Raw genomic sequence first — 19828 nt, forward strand, 5'->3', positions numbered from 1 at the left:
AATTACTAGAAATGGGGGCTCCTGTATCGCAGGGCAGCAGCTTTGGTGTGGTTGAAAGTGTCAATGCAACTAGTGAGTAGTGATATTTATTGTCCCATTTTTTGGAAAGTGGTTGAAGTAAAGTAAGAGCTCGATGACTCCCTGGGTCTGTTTAGTCTCCTTTTCTAATTTGAGTTTTAGTGCCTTATGTTATGTAGGGTTTTTTTTTTTTTTGGGGGGGGGGGGGGTGGTTCTGGATCCACAAGTAAATTTATAGATTGGAACTGGAGGGAAATGATAACTATATTTTCTTTTTTCATTGTTGACTGAAACTGAATGTCTCTATATTGCCAATCATCTAGAAGCTACACTAGAGTTTCAATACATTGCCAACCAATCTGAACTTGCTTTTGCATTTGTTAAGGATGTGATACCTGATGTTATGTTCGTTTATTTTACGTGAGAATCCATGCACAAGTGCTCTTGAGCCTGTTTTTTTCTTTCCCAATCAAAGTTTGTAGAGTCAGTCAACAAGCTTTACTTACCACATTAAGCTGACTCTCTCATCTTTTATTCTTTTGGAGGTTCTTCTTTTCTTTGCATGTGTTGAAACAGTGAAACACGATCGCTTTCTGATAGCATGTTATATCCTTCACCACCCCTCCTTCTCTCTCTCTCTCTCCAATGCAAGTAGCTCAACAGAACTAATGTTACAATTAAGTTTTCTGCCTTTCATTTCTAGTTTTCTCAATTGTTCTCGTGATAAATTACTTGCAGTTAAAGGCATAATATTATGGGTTTTATTATGCAATTGGGTTCGGCTTGATGGTTTTGTATTAGGGTGGCTGGGGTTGAATTATTTCATTGACTTTTTAGTTTAATTGGCTTTATTTTTATGACTCTTTTTGATTTTGGGATTTTTGAATTTTAGGGTTTTATAAGCTTCTGTATGTTTGTCTCTGTGTACAAGGGCATTTCCTCTTATATCATCTATTCCATTAAATTGAGTGATATACTACCATCCTGCAATGCACCAACATCAACATTAACCCAATGCCTAAGCAAAAGTTGTTCTGTAGGCAAAGGATGTTCTGATTCAGAATTGAAGGGAGCCTCACATGTTGAGGGTCATGCTCTCCCCTTCCTTATAGAACATTCTAAACTACCCAAAATTCTCAACTGGCTCCAAAGTTCTTCTCGCTGGTGGCTTAAAAATATAGTGATTGGATGTTTGGAACACCCCCACCAACTCTCCAAAACCCACCTTGTATTATTAGAATTTATAAGAGAAACAAATATTTGTGTAGCGTGTTGTGTGTTGAGGGAGAGAAACAGAAAGGGCTGTGTTTTTTGTTTTTGGGTTTAAAGTTTCCAACATGGCTTCAAGGTTGTTGTGGGCTTCAAGGGCTGCCTCATACCTCAGGATCTCAGCGTTCCACGGAGGGTTTGCTTCTGGTATATATCAGACTTTGCTCTGATGGATTGTTCTTTATTTTCCTTTTATATGTATATATTAAAATGTGGATTTGGATCACTCATTTATGTGTTAGTTAGTAAAAATGGTTGATCTATGATTCTTTGATCAGAATATTGGTTTTTGGAAATGGGGTCTGTTTTATTTTTTTCATTGGTATCATCTTTAGCTACCAAGTTTTGGTTTTTATTACTGCTGAGATGATGGGTTCTTGAATTTTGGATTGTTTGTCGTTGTGATTGGTATCGTATTTTCAAAGTTTTGGACTTTTTTACAGCATAGATCAATAAGTTCTTGAATCTGGGCATTCTTATATCAATATACTGTGTGTGTTTGTTTGTGTGTCTGTGAAAGCTATACTTTTTATAGTTTGATCAATTTTTTGTTGTTCTGGAATTGTGATTAATGTTAGGCCAATTATTTCTATAATTTTTATTTTTATGTTTAATGAAAATGAAATCTAAGCCATTGTTTGTCACATAATTTGTCAAAAATTCAAACCCGAGTCTGAATGTTTTGAAGTAGTTGCTGTCAGTATGGACCATGATCTGTGCTACAGTGGTGGAAAGTTGGTTGATATAGTGTGATGTTTGGACTTTCAATTTGTGAGAATCTAATGTATTCTGTTCATTTTCACTTTGTTGCATGATGTCACATTCACAGACAAATACAAGTATAGAACAACATAGAATAACCTTTAGGCGTACCATTATAAGAGACAGTTATATTTATCAGTGATGTGGAAATTGTTTACTCTACCATTGTTGAAGTCAAAATTTTCCAGAAGGAATTTAAGCTTCAATTTTTATGTCCAGAGTTTAAAAATTTGAAAGAGTATGAGCAGTTGTAGATATCCTTTTATTCACATAAAAATTTGTTGTGAATTTTGGGTCCAAATTTTATAATTGCAATTACCTTCACTGGAAAGTGTATAGAATATTACTGCTGGTACAAATCTAAGCTTTACCTTAAAGTAATGCACTTTACAGGGTTTACTGTTATTATTGATATGGACGAATTTAGGCTAATACACTCTTAGAGTCTTTGTAAGAAAGATGATGATGGTTATGAAATACGACCAAATTCAGAATGTTAATTTGGCTTGTCAGTGGAGAAATATATTGATTACTTATTAAAAAGTTTCAACTATTAAAGGTTGTTCAAAATGATGTACTAAATCTGAATTTTTTATCTTAAATATTATTTTCCTATCAATGCATTTTTTGTTCATTAGAAATGGATGCTGGCATGCATTGTACTTGTATTGTTATTGTTATTGTTTCCATGATTCTGTATGAAAAATGTAGTTGAATTTTCCTGTACAGGTTGTTATGCAAGAAAACCATAAAGATGTAATTTTTCTGATAATCATCTCTACCTCCATTTCAACTCGTTCACAGATTCCTCTGTTTCTCTAAATTTAAATGGTCCTCACCAAGGCAAAATTGGCGCTTGCAGCAATATTTTCCTTTATTTTCTTCGTTCAGCTATTTTTCAACTCTTTATTAATTTTTTCCCCACACTTTGAAAAAAATATGTGTTGTATTTTCTTTTGGCACAATGAACTCTAGCCCAAATGACACCTTCTTATCTTTGTAAAATCATGGTGGAGGGTAAGTTTGTGGGTTTAAGACCCACTGAGTGTGTTCATTTCTTGTCAATAAAATTAAAAGGTTGAACAGTGTGCTTACAATATGGTTCGTCTCACTTCATCATTTGCAAACGCATGTGTTTGTACAAAGTTCTGTAAAGTCAATAGGCTGTTATTTTTTAGGTGGTCAAACTCTGATTTCAAGGACCTCTCTCCATTTCAATTTAAGCAGAAAATTGCTAGGACCACAAGAAATGACACAACTTGCCCATTTGGACAGTTGTGAGTGGTGGAGAAAAAATGGTGGGTCTATGTGGGTCCACAACTTGCCACTCACAATTTGCCATGTGGGCAAGTTGTGGCAAAAGTTGTGCACCTATTGTGGCACTAGCATTTTTCATTCAGGTATGTACTTATAGAAAAAGCAGCTTATTTAATGAAAATGTAATCATAAACACGCTCCAACAGCATGTGGGGTGTCAAGAGTATTGCAAAGAAAATGTAAAGGGTTTTGAATGCTTCTGCAAGGTTAACCAAAAAAATTCTTAATTTGTAAGTGCATTGCTCAGCTCTCTCTCTCAATTTTTTTTTTAATTTTTTTTTTATATATATATATTTTTATCGGAGTTCTGTTATCTTATATGAAGTTATCCAATCAAATTTCTAATCGATGTATAAATATGGGATAAAGATAGTTCTAATCTTTTCATTTCTAGATACAGAATCACTTTAGTTAATATTGATTTTGGTAATTGTGGAAATCAGATCTTTCTTGGATTCTTAGAAAATTGTCGTGCCTATTTTGCTTATACTTTTCTTTTCCATTTTACATGCAGTTGTTAAGGATCTTAAGTATCTTGACTCTCACGAGTGGGTTAAAGTTGAGGGGAATTCTGCTACTGTTGGTATAATCGACCATGCTCAGGATCATTTAGGTGATGTTGTCTATGTTGAATTACTGGAAGTGGGGGCTCCTGTATCACATGGCAGCAGCTTTGGTGCGGTTGAAGTGTTAAGGCTACTAGTGATATTGATTCTCCCATTTCAGGGAAATTGGTTGAAGTAATTAAGAGCTCAATGATTCCCCTGGTCTGGTGAGTCTCCTTTTCTAATTTGAGTTTCAGTGCCTTATGTTATGTAGGTTTTTTATTTTTTTGGGCCCGGATTCACAAGTAAACTCATACATTGGAACAAGAGCGAAAAGATAACCATATTTTCTTTTTCATGGTTGACTGAAACTGAATGACTCTTTATTGCCAATCATCTAGGAGCTATGCTAGAGTTTTAGTACATTGCCAGCCAATCTGAACTTGCTTTTGCATTTGTTAAGGATGTGATAGCCTATGTTTGTTTATTTTACATGAGATCCCAAGCACAAGTGCTCTAGAGACTTTTTCTTCCACAATAAAAGATTGTAGAGTCAGTCAACGAGCTTTACTTACCACATTAAGCTGACTCTCTCGTTCTCTCTCTCTCTCTCTCATCTTTTATTTTTTTGGAGGTTCTTCGTTTCTTAGCATGTGTTGAAACTTTGATACACAGTTGCTTTCTGATAGCCTGTTATTTCTTCCCCCCCCCCCCCCCCCCCCCTCTCTCTCTCTCTCTCTATTCAATGCAAGTAGCTCATTCCAATACCTATCTTCTTTTTATCAATACCCTCTGCTTATCTATAGCCTTCCCATTAAGGGGATTATTCCTTAGGTCGATTATTGTGATTAATCTTAGGTTCATTATTCCTATAATTGTTTCTTTTTAATGAAAAATGAAACCTAAGCCATTGTCTGTCACATATAATTTGTTGAAAATTCAAACCCAAGTGTGTTTGTTTGGAGGTAGTTGCTGTCAGTATGGACAATGATCTGTTGCTACAGTGGTGGAAAGTGCGGTGCATATTTTTTTAATTAAATCCTATGAAATATAGGATGTGTGATATCTCAAATGTAATATGATTGTTGAACACACTATTACCATGATTATTATTTGACTTATTGAACACACTTCTTTGAGATTTAAATTTGTCATGGGACTACTTATCAAAAAAAAAAAAAAATGTCATGGGACTAAAGATACCAGTGGCTCATTTTTTAAGAGAATTTCTAAGAACAAAGAAGGAATTTTATAGATGTAAAAGGGTTTTAAATGCTTCTGAAGCCTAACACGCCAAATTCTTAATTTGTCAGTGCATTGCTCTTCTCTCTCTCTCTCTCTCTCTCAATTATTTTATTGGTGTCCTGTTTTCTCATAGGAAGTTATCTGATAAAATTTCTAATTGATATATCCGAATGGAATAAAGATGGTTCTCCAATACAAATGATAATCTAGTTCATTGATTTTGTAGTATGCAGCAATATCTTTTCATTTCTAGATATAGAATCACTTAAGGGGAAGAGGCTTTACTATAGTGGAGTGGTGTTGTGTGTGTCGGTGTAGTGGAGAGGCAGTGGATCACTTTTTGGTTCACTGCAAGGTTGCAATTGTGGAGTTTTGCTTTGAGATCTTTTTGTGTCTCTTGTTTTACCTGAGAGAGTGGTTGACCTTTTCTTTGGGTGGTGCAATTGGTTGGGGAAGCACTCCTCGGGTATTAGGAACTTGGTGCCATTATGCTTGATATGGACAATCTGGAGGAACAAAACAAGCTTACGTTTGAGGATTTGGAGAGTATGGGGGACAAGCTCATTGCCTCATTTGTAGACACTTTGTTTGATTGGTCTCATGCTTAGGGATTCACATCTAGTGACTCCGTTCCCATGTTTTTAGAGTCTCTTTCTTGCTGTACATAGCTTCTGTTTTTTTGGCATAATTATTTTGGCTACTTTATGCTTTCTTTTTTTAAATAAAGTATTCTTTTCTATCAAAAAAATAATTGTTGAGATGGGATCTTTTTTGGATTATTAGAAAATTGATCTGCTTTCTCCATGTTACATGTGGTTGTGAAGGATCTTAAGTACCTTGACTCTCATGAGTGGGTGAAAGTTGAGGGGAATTCTGCTACTGTTGGTATAACCGTCTATGCTCAGGATCATTTAGGTGATGTTGTCTACATTGAATTACCGGAAGTGGGAGCTCAAGTATCACAGGGCGACAGCTTTGGTGTGGTTGAAAGTGTCAAGGCAACTAATGATATTAATTCTCCCATTTCAGGGATAGTGGTTGAAGTAAATGAAGAGCTCAATGACTCCCCTGGTCTGGTGAGTCTCCTTTTCTAATTTGAGTTTCAGTGCTGTATGTTTTTTTTCTTATTTTTGTGTTTTGTTGTGTTGTGTTTTGTGTGTGTGTGTGTGTGTGTGTGTTTTTTTTTTTTTGGTATTGGGTCTGGATCAGCAAGTAAAGTCATAGATTGGAACAGGAGAGAAATGATAACCGTATTTTCTTTTTCATGGTTGACTGTAACTGAATGTCTCAATATTGGGAATCATCTAAGACTAGGAGCTACACTAGAGTTTCAGTACAATGCCAGCCAATTTGAACTTGCTTTTGCATTTGTTAAGGGTGTGATACCTAATGTCCTTTATGTTTATTGTACATGCAAGTGCTCTTGTGCCTTTTTCCTATCTATAGTTTTCCCATTAAGGGGAAGAGCTACCACTGGGCTGCAATTGCTTGTGATAGGTCAATTCAGCACTAGTTTTCTCCATGTTTGTGCTAGGTACCACTGCCCCTAAAATGTTACTAATCTTACAATTAATTTTTATGCCTTTCATTTCTGATTTTCTCAATCACTCTCGTGATAAATTACTATCACTTAATTGGTGGTTCTGATAAATACCTTGTGTTGCTTTATTTAATGTAGCTAATGTTCAATTTTTGTAATCTAAGAAATTGCAAAAAGTGGTTTTGATAATATTTTAAGATAACTAAAAAATATCTATTAAAAAAAAAGGAATCTGGTTTTCCAATTTCAAAATTGAATTCTGTGCTAATGCACTTAAGAGTTAAGATTTTGGGGGAGGAGGGGTTATGAACTGATTTGAACCGTGTCCAATCTTCATCTTTTGACATCAATGCATAAATGAAACATGTCAGAGGCTCAAATTTTGTCTCTGTTTATTTAAATGCTCTGAATTCAGAGAGGTCTGACTATGAACAAATTTTACCTCCTGAATTGTGTGCTAGCTATTAAAGCTGGGCATATTTTACTATTTCTCTTTGTTGTCTTCATCTTGCCCTGCATTTCTTGTCCCCATGTTGCTTTTTGTCTGGTGTTGCATGGTTCTTCTTTCCCTTTCTTTTGGGTAGGGCTTCTAAGTCAAGTTTCCTTCTTCTTCCTTAATTATTTTTTTAGTTACCTTAAATGGCCTATAGTTAAATATAGTCCCTTCTAGTATGCAAGTTGTTAGGCAATGTCCCTAGTAGCCAATATTTAGAACAATCAAGAGCAGAATAGACCATAAGGGAAATTCTCATGCTACTAAACTTATTGAGCTTAAGGTTGATGCTGGTAGTCATCTGAACAAATTTATGTCTCTGAAAATGTTGGTTAACCACCTTCATTGTATTAAAAAATTCATTCACAATTCCAGTTTCCTTTAACTGGTTAAGTTTGACTTATTTTCTGCCATCAAGAATATGTTTCTTCCTTCATTTCTTTTTTGCTTATTTCTGATGTATCTGTCTTGATGCAGATTAACTCAAGCCCATATGACAAAGGATGGATAATTAAGGTTGAGGTGAGCGATAGTGGTGAACTGAAGAGCTTGATGGATGCAGATAAGTACACCAAGTTCTGTGAAGAAGATGATTTTCACTGAGTGACTGGCCACAAAGAACTTTGGGCAATTTTCATGTAGGGGTTGTCCATGGATATTCACGATAAATTACACAATCCTTGTAGTGTGTGGTGCACATATCTTTCTTTCTATTTTTATCCAAACATGTGCTTTCAAGGTTCTTCTTTTGTTACCTAAGGGCTATAAATTTAGTGGATAGCCTAAGCAAATAATCATTCTGGGTTATAGTTTCATCTATTGGTGCTGTTTAGGCAGGTTTGTGGTTTGAGAACCATTTTCATAATATTCGTTTGAGTTGAATACTTATTCAACATATGGGATCTCATTTTCTTGATGCATGGTGAACGCTTTCTTTTTCACTTTCTCTTGTTAGTTACATGAAGTTCAGAAGGTGGATTTCTAGGGATGCTAAAGAAATTTATATTCTTTGGAATTAAATCATTACTGCTAAATAACATCGTTCGCTAATTGCAACCTGTATTTCCATTTTACTATCTCGTCAGTGGTATCATTCTCCCAAATTTGGTGTTAGGTTATAATAACTCAATCACATTAATTTATTCAATTATTCCATTTCCATCTACTTCTTTTTTCCAGGATATATCACTTTACCATTTGGGTTTCTTCTCTAATTTTCTACCTGGCTTTCTCTCCAATTTGGAGGGATGCATTTTGGTGGGCCCGGATTAAAATTACTAGGCACCACCATTAAAATTACCTGGTTTTATTTACTATATGATCTATAAACTTACTTTTTATGCATAATTTTATATTACAAAAATTTTCAATTTAAACAATTAGTTAATGACATAGCTGTAAATCTTAGATCTTTTGGAAATTTTGCGAGCATGGAGGATATACGAATAAAAAATGTAATCTAACCCTGAATTTGTCAAAATTCACATATAATAAAAGAGATATTAAATAAAATTGTAGCTTTATGCTACAACCAAGTTTGTAATCAAACTTATTGGAAGTGGCGCTACCTCCCATTCTTAAATTTATACTTTTTTATCACCTTAAGCTTTTGAGATTGGCGCTACTTCTCATTTTAAAAATTAATTCTTGTTTTTTTTTATAATTGGAATACACATCCTTGTTTTTTAACTGGATTGTGAATTCAAATTGAGAACTCTCTTAAAATTAAAGTAAATAAAAAAAAACCCAACCAAAAGAGGGTTTATGGCTAAGAATATATAACATTGTTATTTGAGCATATCAGACCAAGACACTAATTAGTTTTTGGTAGAGGTTGAGATTGAACCATAGATCTCTTTTTCAACCATCATAGATTTTACTAGTTAAGTTAACTGGTAATTGTCGTTTAAAGATGATATATAAGGTTAGGAGATTTGAATATAGAATATGAAATACCACCGCACATCTTTAATGCGATGGTCACTTCACAAGTGTAAGTGCTTGTGGGAGGTAAGGGCCGGAGTTCAAATTTCTAAGAGAGAGCTTTACACACATATACACTTAAATTAGGATAGAGTAGAATTTATATTTTGTTTTAAAAAAATAGTGTTATTATATGGTCTAAAATGTGAGGTGGAAGATGTATACCTTGGAGTCATTAGAATAAGTGAGGAAATTCTCCCCAAAGGTAGGACAATAATTTGTTGAGCCATGAAGTACAGTGGCATTTGAATTTAGGATTTGAGTAGCAGCCATTGAAACTTGATGAGAAATTTGTTGAGATATTTTTAGTACAGAAATTTGTCAAAATAATAAATTTTAAACTTAGGAAGAAAAATATCTTATCAAATAATTTATATAGTTTCACAACACTTCCTTCAACAAAAAAAAAAATCTCACAACATTCAAACAGAATACACAAGAAATTCTTAATGAAAGAAAGTTCTGTTAATATTGATGACATTACACAAACTTTGCTTCACTAATTATACCACTTTTCACTTCCACTTTTCCATGGATGGGAAAAAGGTGATTGTTGTAGCGATTATGTTTGTATTTGTGTTTGTGATGATGATGATGCTGAGATTTGGTTGAATTTGTGTGTTAAAGTTTTTCTTGAATTTGTGATTTGTATATATATACAAATTTCGAACTGCCCCTGAAGTCATGTGGCTAGCATGGACCAGTGGAAAAGGACATCAATAGATCCTTTTGGCACTACCCAAAGATAAGGTGCAACTTGGTAGACGCAAGAAGAAGAGAGAGAGAGATCCTTCGGAACCCAAAAACAAATATAGGATAAGCAAAGCTGGTACCATCATCAAGTGTCTTAGTGTAAGAAGGGCTGGACGTAATAGCAAAACATGTCCTTTAAAATCCAAAAAAGACAAGGTTTTTTTTTTTTTTTTTTAAATTAAAATTTTTTATTTATTTATTTTTTTTTATGAACAAAAACAGAAAACGAAAAAGAAAAAGAAAAAAGACAAGGTTAGTTTTGTTCTCTATGTTTTGTTTAATTTCTTGATGCTTATGTATATATTGTTTTGTTTGTTATAATGTGGGATACATTGTCCTACCAATGGTCAGAACTTTAGAAGACATCTACACCAAGTACAACAAGTGTTGGTGCATTACAAGTATGATGGTAACACAACAATGAGAATTTACGCTTAATCCCTCTAAACTATTGTTTTTGCAAAATTTACATCCCGCCTTTTAGTTAGCTAATTTAGACTTACTACAATAATCAAATGATTGAATTGCCCCCATTTTAATCTCTTAAAACATCACTTGACCCTCATTTGTCAATCTTGCTTTCATCTGCTACAGAAGCAGTAACTTATTAGTTCCTCTCCAATCTCTTGTTTCCTTCAGTCTCTCTCAGTTTCTCGGCTCAATCCCTTAGTTCTAGATCCCAGTCATAAAAACACTTAGACTGAAATTACCCCAAATTAAAAACCTGAACTCAGTCTCTCCCTCAATTCCAATTCATGTGGAGCAATGACTTTGTGTTTTCTCAGGTCATTTTTCTTCATTTCAACATACATGTATGTGCATATGTCATGGATAATCTGAACTGAGGGAATAAGCACAAAGAGTGACCTGAACAAAATTATTATCCATGATTTTCATTCGATATTATCACTTGTCAACTTCTATGACGATTTTAGCGCAAAGTCCTGAAAAAAATAAAAGTTAATTAATTTTATGGTAATATTGGTTTCCAAATAAAAAAAGGTAGAAAACTAGTAGACATACAGATATATAGCCAAGGTTTGACTATGCATGTTTGCTTTGGGCCAAATTTGCCAAATAGCATAATTTTAACAACATTTTAAGAGAAACGCATTAAGCCAAAGTTATTTAGTCATGTAGCACATTTTTAGAACTTGAGTTTGTATGTCAAACTTGAGTTCAAAGCAGCTCGCGTGGCATGCCAAGCAATAGAACTCATATTGCTTAGAACTCTGAGTTTGCCAAACTCGATTTTGAGTTGGAACTCAAATTCCAATAATGCGCTACATAACTAAATAAATTTAACGGGGTGATTTTGTTTCCTAAAATTTTGCTATTTGGCAAATTTGGCCTTTGCTTTGTGCTAGTGAAAATGTAGATGATAAAGATTGATAGATAATACACAAATAAAGCTTTAATTTATCGCGATTCAAGCAGCATGACATTGTACAGAGCAAACAGCTTATCTAAAGCAATATACATGTTTGCTTGCTTTGATTCAAAAGATTCCTAAGCAGAGATGGATATATCATATGTCAAAATTATGAACTCTAATGATAGTAGTGCTCAGAAGAAAATGCTAACCTGAGCTGCCAAAATAGATAGTTGTACTTTGGAAATTTTTACTTTTAATTCCCTACCGGCTTTGCTAGATAGTTGTACTTTTCTTATATCTTAGTTTTCTGCTTTTATGGTTCTTAGCACACTGAATGTCTGCTTTGTCTTTTCCTTTGTACCTTTTCATCATATTTGGAGTGAAGATTTATTTACCTATAAAACAAAAAAAAAAAAAAAAAATCTGGTATTGTTTTTTGTTACACTGATTAGAATTTGGTTTCTCATTGGATTGTGTTGGGAGGGGGGAGGGGGGTCATCAATAATGTAAGATTTTTTTATTGGTATGACCTTGAAATTTGTGTATGGAAAACATGTGTTGAATCGTCTAAAAATTGACATGAAAGGTTTGTGAGAGAAGAAGCAATGAAGAAGGATGAAGATGTCAAATATGAAGCAATAAGATAAATTGAAGCTCTAAAGTATCAATTGAAGATGGATGTTGAAATAGGCAAATACAAAGGAGTTGTGAAGAAACTAAAGCTGGCATCAATAGGGTCTTGGATTTTTTTTGTAGTTTGTTTTGGTGTGTTTATGTATGTTGACAAAACAAAAGCAGCCTATATGATGCTAATTTGATATAACTTTTTGGATATTGATGTCAATGATAGTGATGTATGAGTGGCTCAAAAAATGTAGCTTTATGTTATCTTTTGGCGTATCAAAAAATGTAACTTTTTTATGTTAGCTTTTGGATTACCAGACAATTTAGCTTAATATTAAATTTGATAATCATTGGTTACCACCACCTACAAAATCTATATCAACAACAACAGCAATGATTAAGGTAGGTAAACAACACTCTGTCGCATTTTATATAATCTAAATCCCAGTTATTAAGGTAAACAACAACAACACACTGTATATAATCTAAATTCAAGAAATGTTTCTAAAAAAATGTTTATCAAGCTTTGACATAATAAGTATTTCAGTCTACAATGACTTATATTTTCAAGTTTAACAAAATAGGTATTCCCATATGAGTTGCTCATGCTATTGATGAAGCAATATAGGTAGATATATCACCTAAATATACAATCTGCAAACATGCAGCACATAAAGCTGCAGAATTATATTCAGGACAAAAAAATAATTCTAGAATTATCTTTAGTTACAGAATCTATATCACTTAAAGCTCCAGAATTATCACTACCAAATGTATGTGGATTACATAAAACATATTATTGTTATTGCCTAGTTATATGTGCTCAAATTAAAGGAGCCGGTGTTATCAGGGGGTCTATCGGTGGAAGCAGAATGTGAATCTTTAGAATGAGTTTCTATAGGTGAGGATAAAGAGAAGTATTTTCAGGTTGGTGCTTAGCTACCTCCTTAGGAGAAGGAGGAATTGATGAAGTTCCTTAAGGGAAACCTTGATGTTTTTGCTTGGAATGCTTATGAGGCACTTGGGGTTGATCCGAGCTTCATTTGTCATCATTTGAATGTCAACCCCGCAGTTGCACCAAGGAAGCATCCACCTCGGTAACCATCTAAGGAACATTCTGAAGCTATCAAGGAAGAGGTAATTAAGCTTAAGTAGGCAGGAGCTATTAAAAGGTATTTTATCCTAATTGGTTGGCCAACATGGTGGTGGTTAAGAAGAAGAATGGAAAGTGGCGAGTATGTGTAGACTTTACTGATTTGAATAAAGCGTGTCCCAATGATCCTTCATGTCTCGCATTGATTAGTTGGTGGATGCCACGGTTGGGTATCCTCGAATGAGTTTTCTAGATGATTTTCAAGGTTATTACCAAATACCTTTGGTTTTGGATGATCAAGAGAAAACAGCCTTCGTCACTCCTACAGGAAACTATCATTACAAGGTAATACCTTTCGGTTTGAAGAATGCAGGGGCTACCTACCAAAGGATGATGACTAGGATATTCGAATCGCAATTTGGGAAGAGTATTAAAGTTTATGTGGATGACATGGTGGTAAAGAGTAAATTGGTGTCCGAGCATGTTAGGAATCTTGGAAACGTCTTCGAGACACTAAGGAAACATAAGTTGCGCCTAAATACTTCCAAATGCTCTTTTGGTGTGGGATCTGGTAAATTTCTGGGCTTTATGGTTACACATCGTGGAATCGAAGTTAATCCTGATCAAGTTAAGGCGATTAACAACTACAGCCACCTCATAATCCCAAGGAAGTTTAGAGATTGACAAGAATGATGGCTGCCTTAAACCGGTTTATTTCTCGGTCTGCAGATAGATGTAGGCCTTTTTTCTAGTTGCTGAATAAATGGAAGGGATTTGAATGGACTGAAGAGTGTGCTTTGGCTTTTCAACAACTTAAAGATAATCTTTCTCGGCCACCCATTATATCTAGGCCCGAGGTAAATGAGGTATTGTTTGTTTATATTGCTGTGGTTTCCCATGCTATTAGCTTGGTGCTGATAAAGGTTGACAACGGTGTTCAGAGGTCAATCTATTATATAAGTAAATCATACCATGAAGCTAAGGTTCGTTACTTACCACTAGAAAAAGTCATTTTGGCAGTAGTGCATGTCACGCGAAAGCTTTCCCATTACTTTCAGTCTCACACAGTTTTGGTTTTAACCCAACTCCCGCTTAAGTCTCTACTTCGGAGTGCTTACGGGAAGGATTGCCAAGTGGGGAACAAGTATATGCCACGCAATTCTGTAAAAGGCCAGGTCCTCGTTGACTTGGTGGCCAAATTCGCGGAGCCCTCGTTAGAAGAAAATACAAAGAAGTCAAACATGGATGAAAAATTAGTTAGCATGATTTCCAGGAAAGAATCTCTGTGGTGGAAGGTGTACGTGGATGGTGCGGCAAATCAAAGAGGATCAGGAGTGCGATTAATTATAATATCTCCAGAAAGTATCGTCATTGAAAAATCTTTGAAAATGGGTTTCTTGGCGACAAATAATGAAGCCGAGTATGAAGCTTTCTTGGTAGAAATGACCATGGTTCAGAAAATGGGAGGGAAAACTGTGGAAATGTTCTCAGATTCAAGATTGGTTATAGGTCCAGTGGAAAGGGAGTTAGAAGCTAGAGATCTGAGGATGTAGGAGTATTTAAGTCAGGTTAGACGTCTGTGATCAAATTTTAAATCTTTTACCTTAGTGTAAATCTCCAGAAACAGAAATACTTATACTGATTCTTTAGCCACATTGCCAACATCCTTGGCACAGACTTTACCTCAGATCATTTTAGTGGAAGATTTGTGTATGCCTACTAAGATGAATGTGGGTACAGTTCGTATTTATCAGATCAGAGTGGAACCTAGCTGGATGGACTCCGTTGTGCTGTATCTTAAAGAGAATATCTTACCTGAGGAAAGATCTGAAGCTGACAAAGTACGTAGGAAGGCTCCTTGGTTTTGACTGTCTGAGGATCAAAAGTTATACAAGCGCTCTTTTTCTGGACCATACTTGCCATGTATACACCCTGAAGCAACAGAGTTACTTCTAGAAGAATTGCATGAGGGGATTTGTGAAAGTCATACAAGAGGAAGATCCTTGTCTCATAGAGCCCTTACCCAAGGATACTGGTGGCCTAATATGCAAAAGGAAATACTGGAATATGTAAAGAAGTGTGACCAATGCCAAAGGTTTGCTCCTAACATTCATTAACCAGGGGGTGTCCTCAACCCTCTATCTAGTCCTTGGCCTTTTGCTCAATGGGGCTTGGATATTGTAGGGCCCTTCCCCAAGGCAGCAGGGAATATGAGATGGTTGCTGGTCTGCATGGATTACTTCACTAAAGCCAAGCCACTATCAAATATCAGGAATCTGGACGCAAGAAGATTTGTTTGGAAAAATATTGTCACCCGGTTTAGAATTCCTCATACCCTTATCTTAGATAATGGCGTTCAGTTTGATAGTAAAGCCTTCAGAAGATATTGCTGTGATCTGGGTATTACAAACAGATATTCCACTTCGGTGTATCCGCAAGGGAATGAACAGGCCGACACTATTAATAAGGTAATAGTTAATGGGCTTAAGAAGAGGTTGGATGATACTAAGGGGAGATGGGTGGAAGAGTTGCCACATGTCCTTTGGACCTACAGGACTACACCTCGTAGGTCCACAGGAGAGACCCCATTTTCAATGACTTATGGGGCCGAGGTAGTCGTTCCTTTCGAAATAGGTTTCCTAATGCTAATGACGAGTTCTTTTAGTCTGAGCAACAATGATGGGTTGTTAGAAATGAATTTGGATTAGGTTGAAGAATGAAGGGAAAGAGTCATGGTTTAACTAGCATATTATCAGTACAAGCTTAAATAGGGTTATGACTCGAACGTGAAGTTAAGACCACTAGCGCCAGGGGATTTGGTATTAAGGAAGGTTTTGGGTACTGCAAAAAAATCCAGCTTGGAAAAAATTAGGGCCAAACTGGGAAGGGTCATATCACATCACTTCAGTAGTTGGAATATGGGCTTATTATCTTGAAGACTTGGATGAAAATGTTGTACCACGTCCCTGGAATGTAAATAACCTACGAAGTTATTATTATTAATGAAAATATTTTTTGTTATATATAGCCTATTACTTCATGCATTACATTTATTAGTTCTCAAAGAATCAAATAGAACCTTGGCTATGCCTGACTTCTCAGACCACATACCTTGGAAAAATTGATATCTTCCATTATCTCTAAGTGTCAAATAGAACCTTGGCTATACTTGGCTTCTCGGACCACATACCTTGGAAAAATTGATATCTTCGGTTATTTCTCTAAGAATCAAACAGAACATTGGCTATACTTGGCTCCTCGGACCACATACCTTAGGAAAATTGATATCTTCCATTATCTCTAAGTGTCAAACAAAACCTTAGCTATGCCTGGCTCCTTGGACCACATACCTTGAGAAAATTGATATCTTCAGCTATTTCTCTAAGTATCAAACAGAACCTTGGTTATGCTTGGTTCCTCAGACCACATGCCTTGGGAAAAATTACTATATATTCTATTATTTTTCTAAGTGTGGAAATTGATGTTAGTTACATTTTGCTCCTCGGACCATAGTGATCTGGGCAAACTAAGGTTCATGAGCATCACTTAAAGCATTTGCAAGTATATCATATATATATTTGTGGTCTGGTCAATATCTGGATGCTTCATCAAGAGCTTCAGGTCTATATGGAATGATGCGAATGATTACTCTGTTGTAATTTATAGATTTTAAAATTGCAAGGGTGATTTATTAATATTGTTGACTTAGTAACTCTTGGATCTGTTGAATAGATAGGAAATTATTATTTATGGAGAATTTCTCATTGCCTCTCTAGTTAGGTACTAAGAAAGACAAGAGTTACACAAGGAAAGGGTATAAACATAACTATCATGAACAAAGAACTTGTAATTTTCATTTACTTAACTATCGGTAAGAGGCAATTTGCTTACAAAAACATGATTACATAGTGGCAAAATGCCATCATCAAAGAAAAGATATAAAGAAAAAATTACAAAAGAAGTAAAATCCTAGGGGCTAAGCTTTGGCTGTAGGAGCAAGGTCTTCTTTGGCTGGAGGGGGATGGTCTTCTTTGGATTTGGCCTCTACCTCCTTTACTCTGACCACATTAGCTTTGTCTTTAGCAGCATCCTTGGCCGTGGCAGCATCCTTGGCCTTGGCATTGTCCTTGGCTTTGGCAGCATCCTTGGCCTTGGCATTGTCCTTGGCCTTAGCAGCATCCTTGGCCTCGGAGGGGGGCTTGGCCTCCTTGCCCTTACCTTTATCCTTGCCAACCTTGCCCTTTTGGCCTTCATCACTAGTTTAGGTGGATCCTTTGGAAGCTTCAGGGGGCGGAGGAAGACCCTATGTAGCAAGGGGCTGCCCAGAAGATTCTAGAGCAGTGGTAGGAGAAGGTGTAGGGTCAACTGGGATCTTATGAATGTCAAGATGGAACTACACTTTCCCAAGTTGCCTCCACTCTAAGGAAGCAGAGATCCCTGCAAGGTCAAGGGCTTTCTCTCAAGTTTCCTTGTAGTAATCCCTACACACCTCGGCCAGCTTTTTAGCTAACCGAATTTTTGTTTCTTCTACTCTGCGGTTGTAGGATGCTTGTTTTGTGGCCTCCACAACTTCCTCGGCCGCCCAAGCAGAGGCTTTGGCTTTCTCCAATTCTGCCTTGAGCTCCAGAATCAGTTGCTGCTGCTTGGCCAGATCAATTTCCTTCAAATGAAGCTGCTTGCGCTGGTCTTCAACCTAGGTCTCTACGCTGTTTAAGCCAGACTTTGCGCTCCTACGCGCCCTCTCCTCGGCGATCAATTTGTCAGCCAGCTCCTGCTTTTCCTATTTCACGGCCCCCAGGGTTTTAATGGTTTGGGCGTGGAGTTGGGCCTCAGCTTGGGTGTTCTTCCGAGCATCCTTGACCCACTCCTTGGCCATATAAAATTCCTGGATAGCCTGTATAAAAAAGACAAAGGAATTAATAAATGAGAAAAAGAGAGCAGGTAAGAGAATAAAAGATTAAAAGGAAGCTTTAAAATTTATCTAACATAAGCAATAGTAGAACTTACCATGCCAAGTTCTCTCTTCAACGACAGGAAGAGGTCTTGCTGCCTCATGTTCTTCAAAGCATCCATGTCTCTTGGCAAGAGAATGGGTTTCTCCAAAGCTTTAGCAAGGTAGGCAGAATGCCCCCTTTGGAATTCTCTAATAGAGGAATCCCATGGGATGGTGGTGCCATCCAACTCCAGTCGAGGAGCCCAAACGTGTTGCTGGAGCATCTCGGTTGCAGTTGGATCCTCCTTGTGGTCCGCGGGAGTGACCCGTTTATCTTTTGCAATTTTTTGTTGTTTAGCCCTATTTGGAGGGACCACTTCTCCCTCCTCTAGTTCTTGCTCCTTCCTCTTCTTCTTCAAGTTATCCATAGGAAGTAGGCTGGTTGTGGTTATAGGAGGAGGACGGTTAGGTGGAAGGGTGGGTGGAAGTTGGGTTTTAGGGGCCTCTTTGGATGATGACCATTTATGCCTAGCAGCCATTAAATCCTTCAAGCCGTTCCTTAGATTCAAAGCCATTGATTCTTCCTCAGCCTCGCTATCTACCTTAACGATTATCAAAGGAGGGCAATGAGCTGTTGATCTATCGAGCTCACTCTCGGAGTCTAAGAGGTCGATTGGATTGATTTGCTGCTCTTCTTGTTTCTCAAGTTGGAATTGGTCTATTTCCTCCTTGAGAGACAAGCGTGAGGAGGTAGATTCCTCCCTAGAAGTTGCTACTTCGGGACGTACAGGAGGGGGGATTGCTGCTATTGGGTGTGCGAGAAGGAGGGGAGGAGACTCGTCGGACAGGTCTTGTCGGGCAAGAAATCCTACTTTAAAGACGTCTATTCTTCGGCGCCTACGGTCACCCGCTGTGATTGCATTACCTACGTCTTGGAAGACGGTCAATATTGGCTCAAAGCCCAAGATGAGATGGACTGCCCTTAGCTGCCCGTCTTTACTCACAAACACCTCGGACCTTAAAACTCTGTTTAAGTCTTTGACATTGGCTAGGCTTAAGCGGGGCGCTACGTGTTGCTTGTTTGCAAAAACATCCGAGGAGCAAATCATGGTCAGATCAATAAAATCTGCCACTAAAAGGAAATGAATTTAAAACAAAAAATGAATGATAACGTTAAAAGAACTAAATCTCGTGCCAAGGGGCCTAATCCTATGGAGTTACACCTGGTGTTCCCTCCTGAATTGGGCAGTGAAGACCGTCGTACCGTTCCCCAGAGGCGACTAGGTAGTCGTCTTTCATGCCCTTGTTGGACTTGGGAAGACACGATAAGCCTAACAACGCTAGACCTAGACTTGAGGTAATACCCCAAGTCAGCAAACGAGTGACACTCATACATATGGACAACGTCGCGCCATGTGAGTCTTAAACCCATTTGCTCATTGAGAGCGTCGACGCTACCTAAAATTCTAAATACATTAGGTGCACATTGGTGAAGGCATAACCTATGGTTATACAAGTAGTCTTGGGTTACACTCCCTATGGGAAGCGTCATTCCTTCTTCTATGAATGCGATTATAGGAATGATGACCTCCCCTTCTTTCCTATGGGTAAGTATTTGGTTTGGGGCATAATACCTTAAACCAACTCCCTGGGGAATGTGGTATTTGGCTCGAAAGCCATCCATACCGGTGGGAGTGTCTACTAAGTCTTTGAATCTACCCATTTGAACAAAATAAAAATGAAGATTTTGGAAAAGGGGAAAAAGTAAGAGGTCGAGGAGAATGGTTGAGGAGAAAAAGAACCTAGGAGCATGAAAACTTACAAGAGAAAGAACAAATGACTCTTCAGGAACTTCTTGAGAGTTAGGAAAATGAGGGA

At 36.8% G+C, this 19828-nt stretch overlaps 2 protein-coding genes across 2 annotated transcripts; both read left to right on the forward strand.

Moving 5' to 3' along the window:
* Positions 1–204: 204 nt before the first annotated feature.
* On the forward strand, positions 205–6121 carry LOC142643470 (glycine cleavage system H protein 2, mitochondrial-like). The gene is made up of 3 exons (XM_075818116.1): positions 205–1434; positions 3881–4138; positions 5981–6121. Exons 1-2 carry the CDS (start codon positions 1356–1358, stop codon positions 4108–4110), a joined length of 309 nt encoding a protein of 102 aa, XP_075674231.1. The 5' UTR covers positions 205–1355; the 3' UTR covers positions 4111–4138; positions 5981–6121.
* Positions 5960–8109, forward strand: LOC142643992 (glycine cleavage system H protein 2, mitochondrial-like). The gene is made up of 2 exons (XM_075818688.1): positions 5960–6232; positions 7667–8109. Exons 1-2 carry the CDS (start codon positions 5960–5962, stop codon positions 7790–7792), a joined length of 399 nt encoding a protein of 132 aa, XP_075674803.1. The 3' UTR covers positions 7793–8109.
* Positions 8110–19828: the final 11719 nt, after the last annotated feature.

Source organism: Castanea sativa, chromosome 7 (assembly GCF_040712315.1).
Source record: "Castanea sativa cultivar Marrone di Chiusa Pesio chromosome 7, ASM4071231v1".
In the NCBI taxonomy this organism is placed as follows: Eukaryota; Viridiplantae; Streptophyta; class Magnoliopsida; order Fagales; family Fagaceae; genus Castanea; species Castanea sativa.

What these genes read in the sequence shown, in the direction of transcription:
- LOC142643470 (XM_075818116.1), top strand. Translation starts at nt 1,356, where the DNA reads ATGGCTTCAAGGTTGTTGTGGGCTTCAAGGGCTGCCTCATACCTCAGG. An exon ending in CCACGGAGGGTTTGCTTCTG is followed by an intron (nt 1,435 to 3,880) that starts GTATATATCAGA and finishes TTTTACATGCAG; the next exon opens with TTGTTAAGGATCTTAAGTAT.
- LOC142643992 (XM_075818688.1), top strand. Translation starts at nt 5,960, where the DNA reads ATGTTACATGTGGTTGTGAAGGATCTTAAGTACCTTGACTCTCATGAG. An exon ending in TCAATGACTCCCCTGGTCTG is followed by an intron (nt 6,233 to 7,666) that starts GTGAGTCTCCTT and finishes GTCTTGATGCAG; the next exon opens with ATTAACTCAAGCCCATATGA.